Source organism: Apteryx mantelli, chromosome 8 (assembly GCF_036417845.1).
Source record: "Apteryx mantelli isolate bAptMan1 chromosome 8, bAptMan1.hap1, whole genome shotgun sequence".
Classification (NCBI taxonomy): domain Eukaryota; kingdom Metazoa; phylum Chordata; class Aves; order Apterygiformes; family Apterygidae; genus Apteryx; species Apteryx mantelli.
Genome location: NC_089985.1, coordinates 9,185,499 through 9,204,331, shown reverse-complemented (window position 1 = coordinate 9,204,331; position 18,833 = coordinate 9,185,499). Strand labels below are relative to the sequence as shown.

Below are 18,833 nucleotides of genomic sequence, written 5' to 3'. Positions count from 1 at the left end.
TTCCTCCTGTGCAACAGACCAGCCTGATGCTGTGGATGACAAAGACCTGAACCACCTCGAATTGACTCTTGGTAAAGCAAAGACCAAGAGGAACCAGTTGAAGGAACAGATGTTGGGGCTGGAGCAAACAGCCGCACTGCAGAAGCTCCGGATGCAGACACTGGAGAGGAGCATTGAGAACATCCTGGCAGATATTAAGAACCTGGAGGATATTCAGAGAAGTCTTCCTCCTGGCTGTTACAATACAAAAGCCATCGAGCTACCTTGAGTGAGCTCTGGAAAGACTGCAGCGTGTGACAGGCTGAAGACAGGAGAACCTGACCCAGTCACTCGACCCAGTCGCCCAAACCTGGCAGGACCAGCTGCATTTGATTCTGTTGAATTTAACCTTACACTTGAGTTCAACATGACAGCTGAAGTTCACATCATCACACTGGTCCCAGAGAGTCCCTGATTTTCAAAACTTGGTTACAGGAGGAAGGAGATGCCTGGTTGCATAAAGGTGCTACTGACTGAAGAATAGCCCATTCCTACAACAGCTCCTCCAGGGCGTAGATGGGGGCTGCTTGGTGCCAATCTTGAGTTTGCAGGCTCTCCACCCCCTGTGGATTCCCTCTCCTGGTCTAGCACAGAGAGAGGGACTGAGTCTCTTTCCTTGCTGTTCGTACTTGCATGACCTATTCCTCCTCATGTTCTCCCACAGGGTCTTTCTTGCCTTTTGTAACTCAGTAGGTAGGGAATGAGCAGAGTGTGAAGTGGGAGTTCAGGTGAGTTTTGAGCCATGGAGCTGGTGATAATTCATGTGGTTTCCCAGCAGGTCCAGTTCTGACCTCAGTGCCAGTGGTGCTGGAGCAGGTTTTTTTGTGGCTTAGACTAGTCAGCGTCAGATGCCACTGTGACCCTTTTCATAAAGCTGCAGGTCTTCCACAGTGCTTCTCAGTAAGGTGGTTACTGTTTTGCTAGAGGAAGATGATGATGCTGGTTGGTTTTGCGCTCAGGGTGATGTGCTAGATGGAGGAAAGAGGGGGATCTGACACTAGCAGGTTACTGGAGGGGTAGAGAATTGCTAAGGTTCCTCAAATGGGAAGTTCTTCCTGCTCCACCCGCTTCCTTTACCCTGCAAGAAAGGGCACCCCTTCTTCTTTCTCCTGCGTTTCTTTTTGCGCATGTTGACTGACAGCCCTTGAAGGATGGCTTTCTTGTCAAAGCTACTTTTTTGCAACAGCAAATCTCCCTAGCATCCCCTTATACACGCTCACACGTGTGCACACAGGCGCAACCCTTCCCTCCCAGGCCAGTCAGTTTGGTACCAGGCAGCCTCCTGGGTGTCCCTGAGCCCATGAAAAGCAAGTTCCTGTCTCTTCCGCACAAGCACCAGAGATCCATTAGCACTTGTCACAAGAGCAGGGGCTTTCTTCCAGGGATCACAGCCAAAAGTACTGGTGTTTGAGAGTTTGGGCCCAGCCTGGTGGATTGCCAGCAACCTAATTTGATGTGTTTAAAAAATTTGAAAAATGTCTTAAATGTGTCTCCACCTCTGGTTTGGTGCTGCCCATTCCTTCCCCTCCCTCATGTGTGGTGTTGGATGTTTCACAGAGAAAACTCTAGCGCTAAAGTTAATTGTATGCGGCTTTTTATTTGTTTGTTTTCTATTGTAAATCTCTCCTGATGAGAGCTTGGAGACACTATGACGTTCCTTTCACCCATCTTCTGTTTTCTTGTGAGTTCGGCTCCATTTTGACACCATTTCAAGGCTTCCTTTTGACACAACTTCAGGGGTTAGAGCCTGGACTTAGCAGATGCTGAGACTGAACTCTGCTGAAGAGCCCTGACCTGGGTGGTGATGAAAGAGGACCGGACTAAAGGAGGACTCTGAGACTAAAGGAGGAGGACATTCTGGGGGGATGAACTTATCCCTTGTTAGCTCTGGTTCTCTGACAAAGCAGTGCCAATGCTTTCGCTTGATAAGGATATACTGAGTAATTGCCTGTGTCGTGCTTTTATTTAAGTGATATATATTTTTGCCTTTGGCGTGTTTTCCTTCTCCCATTGTGCAGTATAGGATAGGTATTGTGGATGTGACTTTATTTTCCCTTGAGTTGGGTTTTTTCAAGGGGAGGAAGTCAATAAATAATGAATATTTTTGGCTGGATCTTGCTTGCTCGTCTGTTTTCTCTAGCTGTGTGTTTTGGAGTGGTCTGGAGGGAAGCAGAATGAGACAAGGAAGGCAGCATGGGTGCGTGCAGCTGTCAATTATTCCAGCAATACAGCAGTTCACGTCCTCTGTGCTGGCTCAATCTTGGGACTGTTTGGAAATGCTCCACACATTAAGGGATCTATTTGGGGAGATCTGAGGTCAAACAAACGAACCCTCCAGGGAATTGATTCTGTGTCCTGCATTGCAATGTCTGCGTCGCAGACCTCAAGCTGTTGTGGGGCGGACGGCGCCTAAGCGGAGCGCGTGAGCCCAGACACCTCTCCTCTCAGCATCGCTGTCCAGCTCTCCCATGCAAATTCTTGCTGTTCACGTCGAGAAAGAAGCACTCTTAACTTTCTTCTTCCTTAGGTAACAACAGCGAGTGGGGTAGCTTAGTCCAGCCTTCTTCCAGGAGCTTTTGCTTGGCTCCTTTTTGTAGCAGACAAGAGTTCAGTACCAGGAGGAGCCAGTTTGATGTGGTCGCAAAGCCCCGAGAGGAGCTCAGAGTTGCATTTCATGAGGAGGCTGTAAAGCGAGTGCAGTGGGTTGTCCTCATCCCACCCGGTGGAAGAGAGGAGCAGGGAGCTGCCATGAAGAGGAGCTGGGAGGCTTCCCTGCCTGACACAGCAGCAGCAAAAGGCAACACCAGTAACATATCTCTTTTTTTGTTTTGTTTATTACATAATTTAAACATTTTGCTGATAAAGTTTTTTTTGTCAATGACCATTTTTTATACAGCAACAGAAGAAAAAAAAATCAGGCTCCAAAACCTTTCACAAAAGTGGAATCGGTGACATGACAACTTCAACCCTTTTCCCTCCCCCCTTTTTTTCAAAAGGTGTTTGAAGTTCATTTCTCTTTCAGCAAATTGCACTGTTTAAAATCACAAGTTCAGAAACCAAAACCCAAGAGCTTCTTCCCACCCCCACCCATACACTGGAAACCCCATTCCTCATCTACCCATAGGTTGCATGGATCTTGAGGGATGATTTTTCATACCCACCCAAAGACCCTTTCCAAACCAGCCCCAGAGTTCACCAGTCTGTTACAAACCCCCCTCCCTCCCCATCCTCGCCCTGTACGGTGAGTTTTACTGAGCAGATATATGAAGGTGTAGATAAGACTAATAAGACAGAATATATTCATCATCCATATCACAACGCTATGTCTCTAAGGCATGCCGTCCTAAACATGATGAGATTGAAAGCCAGCTGGCTTCCCATATGTCCCATCTCGTTTACCTGAGGGAGGCAGGGAGGGAGAGGGGGGTCTGAGCTCTTTCAAATTCTTAGACATGCTGCCTTCATTCCTTTTTAGTATCTTTTTTCTTTTTTGTCTTTTTCTCAGTTAAAATCCACTCTCCTTCCTCCCTCTTCAAAGATGATTCACTCCTCCGTGAGGTTAAAATCCCTTTGTGTGTGTTGGAGGTTGGTTTCTAACATTGCTTTCTCTCCTCCAGCTTGGAGCTAAGAAACATGGGTGACTTCTGGCAAGGAGATGAGGCTGTTGTCTGAGATAACTTCTGTGTTGAGATGGAGAGGAAAGACCGAAAAACTGAACACACAGGACAGTAAGAACAACTGATTTAGAGGAGTCTAGCTACTGGCTTATATATGTTGAGTGTCGTACAGATGAGAGATGCTGTCCTGCTGTGGGCACCTGCCCACTGTGTTAGCTAAGGGAGCTCAGTGGGGTGTTAGTTAGCAGCTTGAACTCACTGAAGACATCGCTGGAGAAGAGGCGTCCTTGCACACAGATTCCTGCACACTCTCCCCACCCTGACTGGTTTGGTGTCTCTGTATTTCCTCGCCCCTCTGGATATATATACGCAACTGCTGGGAGATACCAGAGCAGGAGCTGCAGGATTCAGCTTGGTTTGGGCAAGCTACCAAATTTGCCATTTGTGAAATGACCACAACAGTTTCTGAACTAGCCTCTCCATGTGGAGGGAAATCCCTGGCAAGGAAAGGCTGTGGGCAGTAGCCGGGAAAAGCCCTGGCCTTTCCCTATTGGGCAGCAATGGGTGAATGCTCTGCTTTGCAGCAAGTCAAATGCTTTGCTTTGGGCAAATCCACTCTGTGCTGTGTCTTGCACTTTCCCTTCTGGGAAGTGGCAGTACCCTCCTCTGAGGAGCCGTTAGCTACTGCTTGTAAAGCCCTGTGCACTGCAAGGAGTTTATGTGTGCAGGCTAGGTTGTCTTGCCTGAAGTCGTGCTTGCCGTTAGAGATGCTAGCTGCCTTTGCTGGAGTGGGCTGTAACAAATTCACAGCGCACAGGGCTGCTGCATTCAGCAGGTCATCAAGTATAGTGCAATGTCTTGTCTTTGAAGCTTCCGTTAGAGCAGTTCGTGACCCTTTCTAGACTTTAGGGGAAAAAAGAAAAAAATCTAACATAATTTCAAGTCTTCTCCTGAAACACCTTGGAGGACACTCGGCCTTCAGGTGTGCGAGCGCAGCACTGTCTCTTGCTGGGGCCCACTGGCCAGTGGCAGCGTTTCACTGGGAAAGCCACAAAGCCAACACAGACAGCAATCATGCTTTGGGACGGGGCTGTGATGGGGCTACCCTAAGCCTAGTTAGTCCAAGTTTATGGGGAATGGGCAGATATCAAGGAGCTATAGACACCGGGGCTAATTCCAAAGTGATGAAAGGTTAGAAGGAGCAAAGGGATAGGAAAAGGTGAAGAGTAAAGCAGGACTGTACCTTCCTCCTTTCAGCCGTGATCTTTCCAAGAGGCTGTGTTGTCAGGATAAGCAGGGACTGTAGGTCCTTGCGCTCTAGAGATAGGCAGCAAGGACAACAGCCCACTTCAGTAACGCTTGTCTGTGCAGGACTTGAACACTTTTTTACTGCTCCATATTACCTGCCCTGGTTTTCATGCAAACTTCTCCACTAGGCTCCTTTCCTGGCATTTTGCCCCGTGGGTTAGAGACAGGAAAGCAGGAGATTGGTTTGTCCTAAGGGAGGTCCGAAGTATCCAAAGCCAATTTGGGAGGAGGAAAATATCATGAATTTAATAAATTCTTCAAGGACAGGAAGATGGGAGGAATGAAGGGAAAAGGGGGAAGTTTACAGATAAAATGAAGAACTGGAAACTAGAAGAAGGAAGGTGCTAGGGGATCTTTCCTGGGATGGGATTAGAGAGGAGCATCTTGTGTCTTTTGGAGCAGCTGATGAGATCCCTGAACTGCCTGGTCTTCTCCTGAGCTCCGTACTCTACCTGGCCAGTGCTCAGAGGGCAGCATGTTCAGTAAGCTCCAGCTGCATCCATAGCCCCGTGACTTCCTCAGTCACAACTGAGCTGTCACTGTAATCTGCCTCCCTTTCCCCCAGTCACATCCTAGGGATAGGTGTCCACATCCCAGGCTGGAACAGCCTGCAGTGCAGAAGCAAAATGCGCTGACTTACTGAAGTTCAGCACAGATGTGCCAGAGCCATCAGCATCTCCTGTCCCTGCAGCATCCCTTGCCGCGGGGCGATCCTACAGGATGGACCCAGCCCCTACAAAACTTATAGTCAGGCTCAGAGGCAATTCTGGGCAGTGGCTTTGGGTCACCGGTTGCTTACTCCCTTTTCTTCCTCTCTCGCTTCTTGGCCTAGTTAATGGCAGGTCCCTTTCTAGGTGTTGTGGGCTGCCCCTCTGATGGGAGAGCTGGAATTAGAGCATCACCCCAGCTCTGCTTGCCTAGGGGACATCTTGGGGTGAGGTGGGTTTATCTGCAGCCAAAGAAAGATGAGACATGATGTTTCTGCCCCACAAAATACCTGTCTTTGGCAGAAAAACTTTCTAAGGTCTCTGTTCCCCTCCAGAAACACAATCTCAGTGATTTTTTTGGGGCCAGGAGAAGGATTTCAGTAGCAAGGTTGTCCCGCTGCTGGCCTGAGAAGACCTGCCTGCCGTGGGGGCACTGAGTGAATCGGGTTAGACCTGCCCACTATCAAACGCAGTTCGTTGAGAGGTGGGTCATCAAATCGAGAGAGGCCAAAGGGGCTCACGCTAAAACTATTAGTAAAAAGGTCCACCTAGACTTACTGAGCTGATGTGCCATAAGATGATGCAAAAGAGGAAGCCTCTGCGCTCGAGCATGCTGGGAGGATGGAGCAGGGGACCATTTCCCAGTGGCACGCTGGGAGGGTGGATGCTGGAGCTGCCTCCCCTGAGGCATGCTGAGTACATCCCTATCTTACTGGTCCCCTCCCTCCCCATGTACGAGGGGGAGGGCAGTACCCCAAAGAAGAGACCAAACCGTTCCCGTTCAGGCTGTGCCGCGGTTCCCTGGACATTCCTGCACTATGGAGCGTTGGCGCTGGGAGTGAGAGGCAGACACGGGCAGGAGGCCGTGAGAAAGAGAGAGAGACACAGAGAGAAAGAGAGAGAGAGAAATGTGATGGAGAGCTGTAGGGAAGTGGGACAACAGGGCTGTCTCGCTGCGAGGCCCCTGGCTCTTAACCGGAGGCGTTGATGTAGAGCTGGCTCTTGAGGATGTAGTCGATGACGGGCTGACATAGGTAATCCACGACGTGTCCGTCCCCGTGCTGCAGGGCCAGTCTGGGGAAGTAGGGGAGGCAAGAGAGGAGAAGGAGTCAGAGCTCGCCGGGGTGGGGACCCATGTGGGAGGCAGGTCTGGCACCACACAGCCCCCCAGCTACCCTGGCGGGCTCCGGGGGAGCCCGTTACCCCATGTCCAGCGGTTCTGCAAGCACTTTGCTGCCCTGGCTGTGCATGTTCACGTAAATGCACTTAATGTTTCGCTGGGGAGCTGTTGGGCTGGATGACCCTGCGGGGAAAGCAAGCAGGTACCAGAAGTGACCATTTGGGGCACAGGTGTAGGATGTGGGGCGCTCAGTGCTCCAGACCTTCATTTGCCCATGGGGTGGCCCTCCCGGCATTAGGTGTTGCTGACTGGGAGTTGCGGGGAGGCTGGGCTGGGCTGGTGGCACCCCTCTCCCCCCAAAGCAGGAGCCCCTCTGCGTCACTCACCTGCTTTTGGTCGAGCTGACGACCGACATGGGGTGGTTGGAGTCATCTTTCACCACCAGGATATTGTTCTGTGGAAGAAGAAGAAAGAGGAGCAAAGGGAAACTCCTCGTAGCAGGTGCGTGCCCCACCAGGCACAGCTCTGCCCAAGGGACAGCCTGGTGCCCCGGGCTGGCCTCGGGCAGCCAGGCAGGGGCTGCAACTTGGTAGCCCCAGTGCTAATCCCAGTTGAAGACTGGGGTGAAGCCAGCAGGCTTTGAGAGCAGCCTGGTCTGATGCCCCGTGTGCCGTGTCCCCAGCTGCTGGGCTGGGTGGCACTTAGGTGCTCCCGTTCTGTCTCAAGAAGGTTTTGCCGTGTGAAAGTGGGGCAGCAAAGGGCTACCCCACAGCCAAACCGCCTGCCCGGGTACGGAGAGGCCAAGGATCCCCTTGTGGCCTTCCCCAGCTACGGGCAGGGTCCCGGCTTGCGCAAATCCACTTACTTTGTACTTGCGGAGTATTGAGGAATGGTTCATGATCCGGTCAGGGTCTGCTCCGTCCCGCGGCACCACCACGATCCCGAACTCCCCAACAATCACCTCCATCTAGGACCGATGCAAACAGAGGAGACTTTTTTCATAACCTCCCAGTGCAAAGCAAGGCATACACAGCAACTGTCTGCCGAAACACCCCTGAACCAAGCTGTGGACTCAGTGAAATGTTAGCAGTGATTTGAATGGAGCTAGTCTCTAATTTACCTTCTTTCTGGACAGCCTCTGGCAGAAACATGGATTTATTAAGGGGTGATATTGGTGACACGTTCTCAATGGCTTGTGGTAGGCAGAATAAAAAGGAACGGAATTAAGTCCTACCACTGGAAATTCAGGTTTAGACTTTAGGACTAGACTTTAGGAAGAATTTGTCATGATAAAAGCAGTGTAGCACTAGAAGAGGTTGCCTGAGGAGGGCATAAAATCTGCCCCACTGGAAGGATTAAGGAACAGGATGGACATGTTGTTCCTGACAGGTTTAGGAGAGCTGTTCCTGCTTTGGTTTTGCATCAAGGCTGCTGAGGAAGGGGTTTCCGGGGAGGTGATGGGCCCTGATCTGCCCATGTTCCCCCTGTGCGCAGGCAACTACCGCTGCTCTCACCAGTCTTTGGACAAAACAGACTCATCCAAAATAGCTCTGGTTCAGCAAATTCAGACAACAGGAGCCCATGAGGTAGCCCTGGAGTTGGATGCTGTCTCTACACACGCTTCGACATCCAACTTTTGCATCCTTTGCCCTGGGCTTCAAGTCCTGTTTTGTCTCAGATTTTGCAGCCTTTCAGAGGAGGTATCTGCCAGCGAATTGTTTAAGCAATTAGGATTAAGGCAATGGCAGCTGATGTTAGAAATGGTAGAGAAGTTTAAGGATGCTTAGGTTAAGGATGCTAAGGTTAGGGAGCTTTCTGAGCCATGGAGGAGGCAGGCAGCTGTACAGCTGAGCCAGGCATGTTGTCTTGACATCCACTCAGCCCTAGATTTATTTATTTATGCATTTTTTTATTTATGTATTTATTACTATCCCTGAGATGATGCTCTGTGGACCAGGTTTTCATCAGGCTGGAAGGAAAGAGGTTTCTTAGCAACCTGGAGGTGATGTATGGATCCCTACGATGAGGTCCTCACCAGAACGGGGAGGATGGTGTTTCCTAGCAACCTGGAGCCATATGGATTGGTCTGGCCAAGTCCTTAGCTGAGAAGAAAGGAGGACAGCTCTCCGCACCTCGAGATGGGGCTTTTTTGTTTTCTTTTTCCCCCCTGGTAACAGACACTCCTATGACTGTCTAATTTTAGTGAAGAGCCAGATCAGATCCCACAGCTCAGCACCATTTTGACTGCTGTGAGCAATATGCTTCCACTGGCATGTGGAAGAAGCATCTTGTCCAGCTGGCTGAAGCATTTTTCATTTCCAGCAGTTCCCTGCTATAATTCTAGAGCACTGTAGGGAATGAATGAGTCAGTAAACCAACCCTTCTCTTTAAGACTAGTTTCCTCCTGTGAAAATACTACTCTTTTAAACAGGGACAGCAGTATCTGGAGTGAGCTGACCCTGTTACTGCCTTAGTCATCCACACACTTGACGGGAATTGCCAGGGTGGGAGTACGGAGTGGTAGGCAGCGTTTTTACTCTGTATAAGTTGTGGCAGTGAACATCTTGAGATGGGATCTCAGTGGCCAAGTTTGGTGGTGTCTCAGGGCGTTTAATTATGCCTAAATCCTAATGTTTTGGGAGTGTAAGTGCCAACCTGAGCAACAAAACATAGAGCTAGGCACCTTCATGGAGGTGTTTGCGTTGCCAGAGGTGGTTGCTTTGTTGCCTGCAGGTTGATCCCCCTTTGCAAGGGAGGGGGAAGATACCTTCCAGAGGGGGCGGTTTTGCAGTGCCTTTGCTGTTGTTTATCCTGAGACAGCAGGAGAATAGGGAGCTCATTCCTGAGATTTGGATGCGGTTGCAGGTTCTCCCTGTTGATCTCACTGTAGCTGCAAGTGTAGTTGGTTTCCTTGGGGCTCACCTATGGAATGGCTGATGTTGGGGATCATCCGGATGAGGGTTTGAGACAAAGCTGAAAAGATTTGCCTTCCCATGGATGCTGGTGTGTGTGTGTGCACCAGCCTTGCCCCTGGCAGTGGCTGCCCCTTTCCTGTAAGTTTTTATTTCTCCTCTCTACCAGTCTCTTCTGATGGTCAGTCAAATGTGCTCAGTGAGACCATCATCTTCTGCAGTAGCTGCTGTGATCCTAACACCCTCTTTCTAGCGACCACACAATTTTTTTAATGCCATCTGTACTGGTTTCAAATTCCTTATTCAAAGTTCCCAGCATTGATTCTGCTTTCTGCTCCAAAGGTATTAATTATTATATTAATTTGCTCCCTATAGATGCTGCAAAAATAGTACATCACTCAGCTTGCGCTTGTGAAATAAGTCAGGTTTTTTCACTTTTTGGTCTCCATAAAGATGGGTATTTGGGTACCTAGCACTGCAGGAAAGGTCTCTGATTAAGTGAACATTATTTCAAGTTGGTTTTAAATGTCTTTAACTTCTAATGTCAGGATAACCCCTCTTACGATGACTTTTGTAAACCTCTAATTTCCTACCTCCACACTCCACTCTTAAGACTTAAATCTATTTAATGCCGTCTGCTCACAAGAGAAAATGTGTGGGAGCACATCCTTTCAAAATCCCTTGGGAGAGGTTTACCCTGCGGCAGCTGCAACCCCAGGGAACTCTGTCCGTCCTCTGGGTGAAGGTGGTGAGAGAAGCAGGTGTGAATGGAAACAGGATTTAGATCTAAAGTGACACAGGAGATCGAGCAGGTTGTGTGCACTGGACATGGAAACCCCCTGTCACTCAGGCTGGCCCGTGTGTCAGGGGAGGGAAGGGTTTCGGTTCAGGTTAGGGTAGGGTTCAGGGAGCTGTGGGGATGGCAGTGCCCAGCTCCTGGTTTCCAAAGGAGCTGAGCAGGCGCCCAGGAAAGCTGTGTTTTAAGGAAGGTCATGACAGGTGAAAGCAGAGAAGGAGGAACGAAGGCTGGGAGAAGGGGAGCAGAGAGGGGCGCCCAGCAGCCACTCACGTCAGCCTCGTTCCAGAGACCGGGGATGCAGAAGGACTCCAGCAGGTCGCTGCCGCACAGCAGTAAGATGCGAAGCTCTGAAGAAAAGAAACAGAAAAGCTCAGAGGTGGGAGCCGATTTGCTCCCTCGCATGCAGGGCTGAGCAGACACCCCGAAGGACTCTTCAGCTCTGGAGGGACCCAGCACATGTGCTACGATCGATTTATTTGACCAACCACCAGTGGAAAGCCACAAAACCGCTCAGGTAAGGAGAAGTGAGAAGAGGTCACTGCTAGCATGGACTGCCCACCCTGCACATGAAGATGCCTTCCCTGGTTTAGCACTTCTAAGCAGCCAAAGCCTTTGGGCTTCCTATGGTGCCATCATTAAGAGGTATCTGTGTTCTGAAAGCTTCCCGGCTGCTTATTTGAAGGGAAAAGCGCTAACCGATGAAACGGGTCTTAGAAATGCTAGCAAGCTGCCGGTGGGCCAGTCTCTGCTCGCAGAGCCCAGCGTGATTGACAGAGGTGCAAAGGATATTGCAGCACAATGAATCGGTTTTAAAAGGCCAGATGAAAGAGGCCCTGGGGCTCCTTGGGGCCAGACAGCCTCTGCTGGGCTGAAGGCAGGGAAAACCGCTCCAGCTGCTGCAGGCAAAGCTCTGCAGGGCAGTGAGAAACGTGAGGATGTTGGTCATTCGGCACCGGTGCCCAGCAGCGCTGGCCCAGGTCTTCTTTGGGACCTCTTGGGGGTCTGCGTCTGTCTCTCTGCTAGTGTCGCAGCCTCGTTGGGGTCTGGCAGGGTGCTGGGTTCCCTCATCATGGGCCCGGGTGCATGCCGTAAAGGGGGTGAAATAAACCTTTTGAGGAACGTGTCATGTCTTGTACTGGAAGCTTGAAAGTAGGTTTCACAGTGCTCGAGTTGACTTTTAGGGCTCTCGGCCTTAATGAGATTGGCATCATGGCAAATCAGTGCTGGAGCTGGGAATTGGGTCCCCTGCTACTTGGTCCCTGATTTTATGCAGCTTCTCTGAGGCAGGAATTGGCTCAGGACAGTTTTGCGCTGCTCCTGCTCCAGCCCTGAGCCCAGATGGCCGGCACCAGGGGGAGGTGACGGTCCAGCATCCTTCATTCGCCACCTAATTTCGTATGTGGCTTTGGGCCCGAGGAGCTGGAGCGACACACCAAATGTGGAAGGGGTGGGTACTCACCAATCTCCTCGTATCTCATCACTGTCCCCAAGTTCGCGTTTTCATCTGGGAAGAAAGAAAAAGAGGTGCTAGTGTCCAAAGTCTGTCGGGGCGCCGGGATGGCTCGTTAGCTGTCACATGGGGTGTCGGGTCAGCCCCTTGGAGCAGTCAAAAAAGGGACCGAACCCCTCTTACGTGCACCCCTGTCCTGCCTGCGCCTGGTTCTGCTCGAACTGTATCAAAGAAGTACAGCGACCACCCCGTGTCTGTACGGCCGGGCACCGCGTGGCTGCGCTGAGCATCAGGCTCGCTGGGCGATGGTGGCTGAGCCAAGGGCTGGATTGGGCCCCGGCGCTGGCGAGCCGCAGGAAGGCTCACGTCGCCTGACCACAGCTGAATTTCAGCACTGCAAGACTTTGGTGCAACTCTGGGCCTCAAGGGAGCGCGTGGGATCCAGGTCCTCGCTGCAAGGTGGGACGGGGGAGGAAGACTAGGGTCTGAAGCAGAAGCAGGGATGATGCTGGGTGTTTCCCATACCTACCCACAAAGGTGAAGCGCTCCATTGGCGGGCGAACGCAGCAAATCCGACTCAGGCTTTCTCCCACCTTCCCTAAGATCTTTGCTAGAGACAAAGAAGAAAATTAAATTGGAGAAAGACTGCTCCGTGGCTGACCTACCAGCCCAAAGTGCTGCTGGCCATACTAATCCTGCGAGATACTCCCATGCACGGGAACCTCTCTCACCACTCCCATCCCCTTTGCAGCTTAGTCTTAATTCTCATGGGAGAGCTTCACCATGCCTTTAAGGGACATGCTAGACAGCTAAAATCACTAAAAATCCCCAGATGTTTAGTTCTTATGGGATTTAAGTAATGTCCTTTCCCACCCCTTCTCTCTAGCTAATACTTCCATGTCCCACATCCCTCTCTCTCACTGTGGATACAACTTTGTCACCTCTCCTGCTAACCATTCCCTCTGCAGGCACACCATAAGAACCAAATATCCTTTCTCTTCATTGCTCTAGCTGATTAGACTTCATCAAATTAAAGTCAGGTGCAACTTCACAACCATTTAAAGCCATTCTGAGTTCCCGTTGCTGTCCTAGATGGTAATTCCTGCTCCCTCCTGGCCTCGTGTGCCCTGCCCCGGGACTCATGCAATGAGTCTGATAAGAGACCTGGCCCAGGTAACCTCAAAATTAAAATGATTATTTTTCAGCTGGAGCAGTTGCCTGCTCTGACTCGCTGTGTGGCCACACGAATGCAGAGGGGAAGAGCAGAAACACGTAGTCGGGAGAGCAGAAGGAACTAGACTAGTTTTCACTAGGATCATGGGCACAGGTCAACTTAACATAATTCTAGAGGCATAGAAATCTTTTATTTATAATGTGGGAATATTTAGCCTCATCCAAAACTAAACGTGAGTTGTGAGGGGTGGGGAAGTGTCTCTGGTTGAGCTCAGAGACCCTGGGCTTGTGAAGCATGAAAGTGCCTCACTCTTCTCCATTTCCAGTGGTGCAGATGCTCTGAAAGACTGAAAAAAAGGATGAGGGAAACCGGTGTGTTTGGCAAAAGGGGAAGACGTGCTTCACCATCGGCAGTGAGAAGGGGAATAGAAGGAAGACCTCGCAGGAGCTAACAAGAGGACTCAACCCAAATGAGCGTGAGTTTGGCAGTTTCAGATGGGAAGGGCAGGAGTAGGCAGCTGTCGCCTCCTCTCCCTTAGCCTGCGAGACCTACCTGCGGTGGGCTTGTTGGAAACGGTGTTGTTGTTCTGGTAGATGGGCTGTGGAGACTCGTTCTGGGGCTGTCCGATCACCGGGGTCATGGAGGGGGTGTTCACATTGGAGAGGATGCAGCCCGTCACTCTCTGCAACGAGGGAGAGAAGTGTAAATCCATTGGTTTACATGTTACCCCAGGAGTAAATCTGGCCTTTTCTCCCGACTCCTCTGCGGTCCCTGGGGTTGCACAAGGAACCGCAGGTGTCCCAGGCAGCACGCAGTTCAGAGGCCCCCTGGCTCCTACACCAAGTTCTCCAGCGGTCACAGGCATCCTGCTAGGTCAGCTGATGTTATTTAGAAATAAAACTCAAATGAGAACTGTGAGTCGCTCTGCGTTTGCCCATAGCTGCATGGAGGCACGGTGTCTTTGGATATTTTTCCCCCTGAAGTTGTCCCGTTGCTTCTTGAAGCCGTGTGAACTTCCAGCATGCTGCAGCGAGGAGTCCCACGCCTACGTGCACAGCTTGGCAGCTCCTTGTGGGAAGATCCCTCAGTGCTGCTCAGCGCAGCCAGCATCCCCGATCCTACGACAGGGAGCAGCCGCTCTGCCGTGCATCGCCTCCAGCCGCTTACTGCACACACACCTACGCTCTGCCTTGCCCAGCTGCCTACTTGCTGTCTTCTTCAAGCCTGTGGTGCTTGCCTGCTGCGTCGCCTCCCATCCCTGCAAGCTGCCACCTTCTGCTTTTTCCAGTCCCTTCTCTTTGGCTCTGGGTAGGCTGCCTGTGAGTTTGTATTGCGCTATAATTTATTGTTTTTTTCACTCACCCTTGGTTTGTTCACTTTATCTAAACATTGGCAGCACTCTTCGCACCTCTCCCTGCCCCGGTGGTTACCCCAAAAGGAGTCTTGCTGCCTCCTGGCTCTCGGGGCTGCCTGGGCATTTCGAGGGACTTCTCCTGAGATCTGTGCTCTCTGGGGATTTTCCAGCCCTTGAATTTGCTGGCTTGCTGAGTCACTCCTACTGGTTAATGCAACAATTTTGGATCTGCTGAGCTGTTCAGCTGATAAGTAGGGACTCTTTTCTATCTCCTCTTTCCCCTTGGGATTGAGCGAGTTGTCAAGATTAATGATTTAGCTTACAGCTAACCCCTGACACCCTGTTTTTGCTTGTGCTCTGCAGGGGACTCAGACATTTGCTATCTCTGGCTGGAGGTGATACTCGTTTGAGTTGCTGTGGGATCAGAGCCATACCTCCCTCTTTGCCTCGTTAGCATAGGTGAATGTTTTGGTGATCCTCTCTTCAAGCAGTTTTTGGAAAGCAATGAAGTTCTGCTTTAAATGATGTATTTGCCTAGTCCCTGGCAGTCTGCTGCTCCTTTATATGGAGCAAAAACTTGATTCTTTCCTGCTTACTGGGGATGACATGAGGACCTAATGCAAAAGGCCTGTTTTGCTTTTCCCATGAGGGAAGGAGGAGCACAAAACAGGTGGCATAAGGTATTTTGTGCACTCCTTCCAGCTGGGAATTTCAGGTGTGATTCTGCAACTTTTGTGTCGGTCCACCCCAGCCATAGACCGGTCTTTGCATGTCCACGTGTCAGTGCAAGAACACCAGCTCAGTGGTGTTGGATGATATTTGTGCTGACCAGTGCTGGCTCCGAAACGTGATCCCTTGGTCTGGGAGGCTGTTTGCCCATGCCACCCACGTTCCCCTCTGCGGCCGCCCTCCCCGGGGGACACCGGCGGCATCTGACTCACTTTCATCAGGTCGCGGTGGTGCTCCAGCACGCTGCAGGTGGTCTGCCAGGTGTCCTGGTAGCACTCCCAGGGGTCCACCCTGCGGAGGAGCACAGCAAGGCAACAGCGTCGGCTGGCGGCTATGGCTCCGACCTCCTCGCCTCGCGATCTCCCCCGCTGCTCGGAGCAGCCACGCTGACTCTACCAGGTGCCATGTCCTCCCTCCAACCATCCCCCCAGCTCTTCCCAATGGCTTCGTCCCTGCGCAGGCAACGACTGGGTCTGTCGGAGATGCACTTCCCAGCGCGTTTGGCTTGGGCGTCTCTATGCTTGGTATGAACCTGCTTCCCGAACGCAGTCTAGATGCGTTTCTGGTCCCTCCTCAAAGTCAAATACTGCGTGGCAGCTCTGGAAGGGGACAGCCTGTGGCCTGGTGCTGCACACGTATAAAGGAAAGGTCTCACAGCGTGAGCCTGGAGCTGGCTGAGCAAATTTGGTGTTCACCAGAATACCCCCAGCTCAGCAGGGCTGCGGGAGGGCTTGCAAAACCCTCCAAAGAGAAAGCGAATGCAGCCAAGTGTTGGCTATTCCGACCGATGATCTTTAAAACACCATGGCTCTTCCACTAGGCCTCTTTGGCAAAGGTCTCTGCCAGGTCTGGTGGAGCAGGAGCTTTTTGGAGACAGCCCTGCTTGTCACCAGCCCCACTTGTGCTCTTAGGCCTGACCGGCACTCCGAGAGTGGATCTGGCAAACGCCAAGGCTGGGAAGCAGCTCAGGGCCCCGCTGCCATCTGCACTCTCAAAAAGAGCAGGAGAAAACAGGGAGCCGAGAAGCAAGTCAGATGGGATCAAGCAGAGAAGCAGGAGACAGGATCTCGTGCTTCCTCTGGAAGGGAGCAGGACTGCATTAAAGGACGATCTGATGCCCATCATTGATTTTCTGCTCAACTAGAAGAGGAACGCACTGGTTTTTTAATTACTCTTTGGCTTGCAGAGGATAAAGCTCATCCAAGAGCTCAGGCAGCCGGTCACAGCACGGTGACTGGCAAGGTGCTGCCTGTCCGCTGCGGTGGCCCAACTTGGCGTGTCCTACGCCCTCGGCCGAGCGGCCTTGCTGGCGGTGGGGCAGCGTGCGTGCGGAAAGCGGTGCTGCCGAACCCCGCAGGCTCGGGATGGGGCTCTCCCTTCTCCTCCTGTCCTTCCTCCTCCGTCCTTCCTTCCCTCTCCCTCCGACGCTCTGGCAGTCCCTCCCTGCGCCTTGTCCTCGGCTCTGCTCTCCTCCGCGCCCCCTTCGCTCCTCCGCTGCCGGCGTGAGCTTGTTTCCGCCCTTTCGGCGTTACCCTCTCCTGAGCGGAGGAGCGTTTTGCCGTGACCTGCAAAGCCTGCAAGGACTTTTGCTTTTGCCCAGATGCGCCCGCTCCCTCCTCCCCAGCAACAGAGCTGTGACTCCGGCTCCTCCTCCCCATGCAAATTATAACTCTGCCGATGCATAATTAACGTAATTGCTAGGGGCTTGCTTTAATTGCACCCTGCCTGCTTAGCTGACCGGGGAGCCTGAAGGGCATTTTGCTTGGGCGGAGGCGTTGTGCCCCAGCTGCTGCTTGGCGCAGGGGTCCCCCCCGGCCCGTGGGCCCCGCGCGGCTCCCCGACCCGCCGGCGGCGCGCGGGCTGGCGCTCACCTGATCCAGTCAGAGGCCTGCACGGCCAGCTGGCACATGGTCAGGCGGTGGCGGCTCGAGACGAGGCCCTGCGAGAGAGCAGAGACGGGACGGTAGCGCGGAGGCGAGCCTTGTACCCTGCCCGGTCCCCTTCCCCGTCTGAGCCGATCCCCCGCGCAAAAAGCTATCGCAGCTTTCTTGAGGCAGAGGATTGGGCTCAATAAAATGAGACGGGCTCTGGGAATTCGTTCCTGCCTGCAAAGGGCTATTTAAGGTATCCAAGGGGAGAGGGCTCCCCTTGCCTGGGAGGGGGAGAGGGGTCCCTGCCTTGCCTGGATTTTGGTTACAAAACCAGGCCAGAGATGGTCATTTCTTGATGCATTTCTCAGAAGATGAGGAATCTCTCTCCAGCTTCGCATTTCATTCTCTAAAATGTGCTTTTAAAGGTCTGCGTCTGTATTGTGGCCATCCCTAGAATCAAATCTGGCTTTAAAATCATGGGATTTAACCAAAAAACCCACAAAACTAAGCACCATCACTTTGGAGATCATTTCTCTTTGCTTTCTAGTAATTTGGCTGCTTATAGGGTCTCACTGCAGGATAAGAAATGGGAGTACAAGTGTTTTTATGCTCTCCTTCGTCTTGGAGATTTTCCCACAGTCAAGGGCCCCCGGAGCTGTGCCGTGGAGAGGAGGGCTCGCTGCAAGGGTTGCGACAAGATCACAGAGATGAGCAGAGCCGCGCAGCATTCACCTCGGCTCACCTCGGGTCTCAAACAACATCACGTGTGTACGTGAGAACGGGAAAAGGGGACAACGCACCGTCTTGCCGTAGGAGTCATGTACGGGCGAGACAATCCCACCGATGACGATGAACCGCCCGGTCTTGTGCAGGTAGTCCCGGGCTCTCTCTGAAGGAGGAAGCACATAGAAAAGAGCGCAAAGGGAATCAGTACCTAAATCGGAGTTACGAAGGCCCCCAGACACCGGCTGCCTCAGACCAGCTTGGCCAAACTCCCTCTGAGCAGTTCACCCTCGGCTCTGCGTTGCGAAGCGCCAAATTCCCCTGGGGCTGTTTCGGGAGACCAACCAGCCATCCCCACCGGCGCAGGCACAGCTCCGCTCAGCAGAGGACCTCTGCGTGCGGTGCCAAGGGCCGATTCACTGGTCAAAAAACAGGCCTATAAAAATATTTTGAAAACAAAAAACCTCAGCCCCAATGGCTGAAGTGTAGCTCTGCAGGGCAAACGTGCATGCGTCTCCATCCCAAATGGTGAGGGGGCAGGACTGGGGTGAAGCCCTCTTGCCAAAGAGAAGGGGGAAAGAGCATTTGGGGGGACAAGAGGCAGCGCTGGGTGGGGAAGAGGAAGAGATGAAGGTGGCAGTGCATGGCTGAGGTGGTCACCCCTTCCCTGAGCAGCTTGGCTTTGCCAGGCTCCGGTGATTTTGCTGTCCGCCTCGGACATCCCCTGCCTCAGCCTGCCGCCTCGGACAGCTGCCCGCTCGTCCCGTGCCAAGGCCTGGCCTTGATGCCCTAGATGAAAACGGCTCGCCTCAACAGCAGAGCAATGCCCTGCTCTTGGAGGACGTGGGGACCTGCGAGGGGACCAAAACCCAGCGCCTTTCGGGACGCAAGCAGTGCCAAAATGCCTGCGAGTGCGCCTGAGGCCGGCCCAGCACGGTCACCTCCAAAGGAAGGCACCGGCCTCGGGTGAGGAAGAGCAAGGCTGCGGGCACTCGCTTGGTTTTCTCCCCGTTACTTCTCCCTTTCCGGC

General features: G+C 52.3%; 2 protein-coding genes across 2 annotated transcripts in view; one reads left to right on the top strand and one right to left on the bottom strand.

The window, feature by feature from the left end:
- The window catches only part of LAMC2 (laminin subunit gamma 2), a 29,434-nt gene extending 27,288 nt beyond the window's left edge, over positions 1 to 2,146 (top strand). The window contains exon 23 of the mRNA XM_067300620.1: positions 18 to 2,146. Within this exon, the coding sequence (XP_067156721.1) occupies positions 18 to 268 (251 nt within the window). The 3' untranslated portion in view covers positions 269 to 2,146. The remainder of the gene's footprint in view (positions 1 to 17) is intronic.
- Positions 2,147 to 3,703: 1,557 nt separating this feature from the next.
- NMNAT2 (nicotinamide nucleotide adenylyltransferase 2) overlaps positions 3,704 to 18,833 on the bottom strand; it is a 31,867-nt gene continuing 16,737 nt past the window's right edge. The window contains exons 2-11 of the mRNA XM_067300413.1: positions 17,881 to 17,969; positions 17,081 to 17,148; positions 15,422 to 15,500; positions 13,679 to 13,808; positions 12,482 to 12,562; positions 11,962 to 12,006; positions 10,773 to 10,849; positions 7,657 to 7,758; positions 7,178 to 7,245; positions 3,704 to 6,745 (exon numbers count right to left, since the gene is read on the bottom strand). Coding sequence (XP_067156514.1) covers positions 6,643 to 6,745; positions 7,178 to 7,245; positions 7,657 to 7,758; positions 10,773 to 10,849; positions 11,962 to 12,006; positions 12,482 to 12,562; positions 13,679 to 13,808; positions 15,422 to 15,500; positions 17,081 to 17,148; positions 17,881 to 17,969 — 842 coding nt within the window. The 3' untranslated portion in view covers positions 3,704 to 6,642. The remainder of the gene's footprint in view (positions 6,746 to 7,177; positions 7,246 to 7,656; positions 7,759 to 10,772; positions 10,850 to 11,961; positions 12,007 to 12,481; positions 12,563 to 13,678; positions 13,809 to 15,421; positions 15,501 to 17,080; positions 17,149 to 17,880; positions 17,970 to 18,833) is intronic.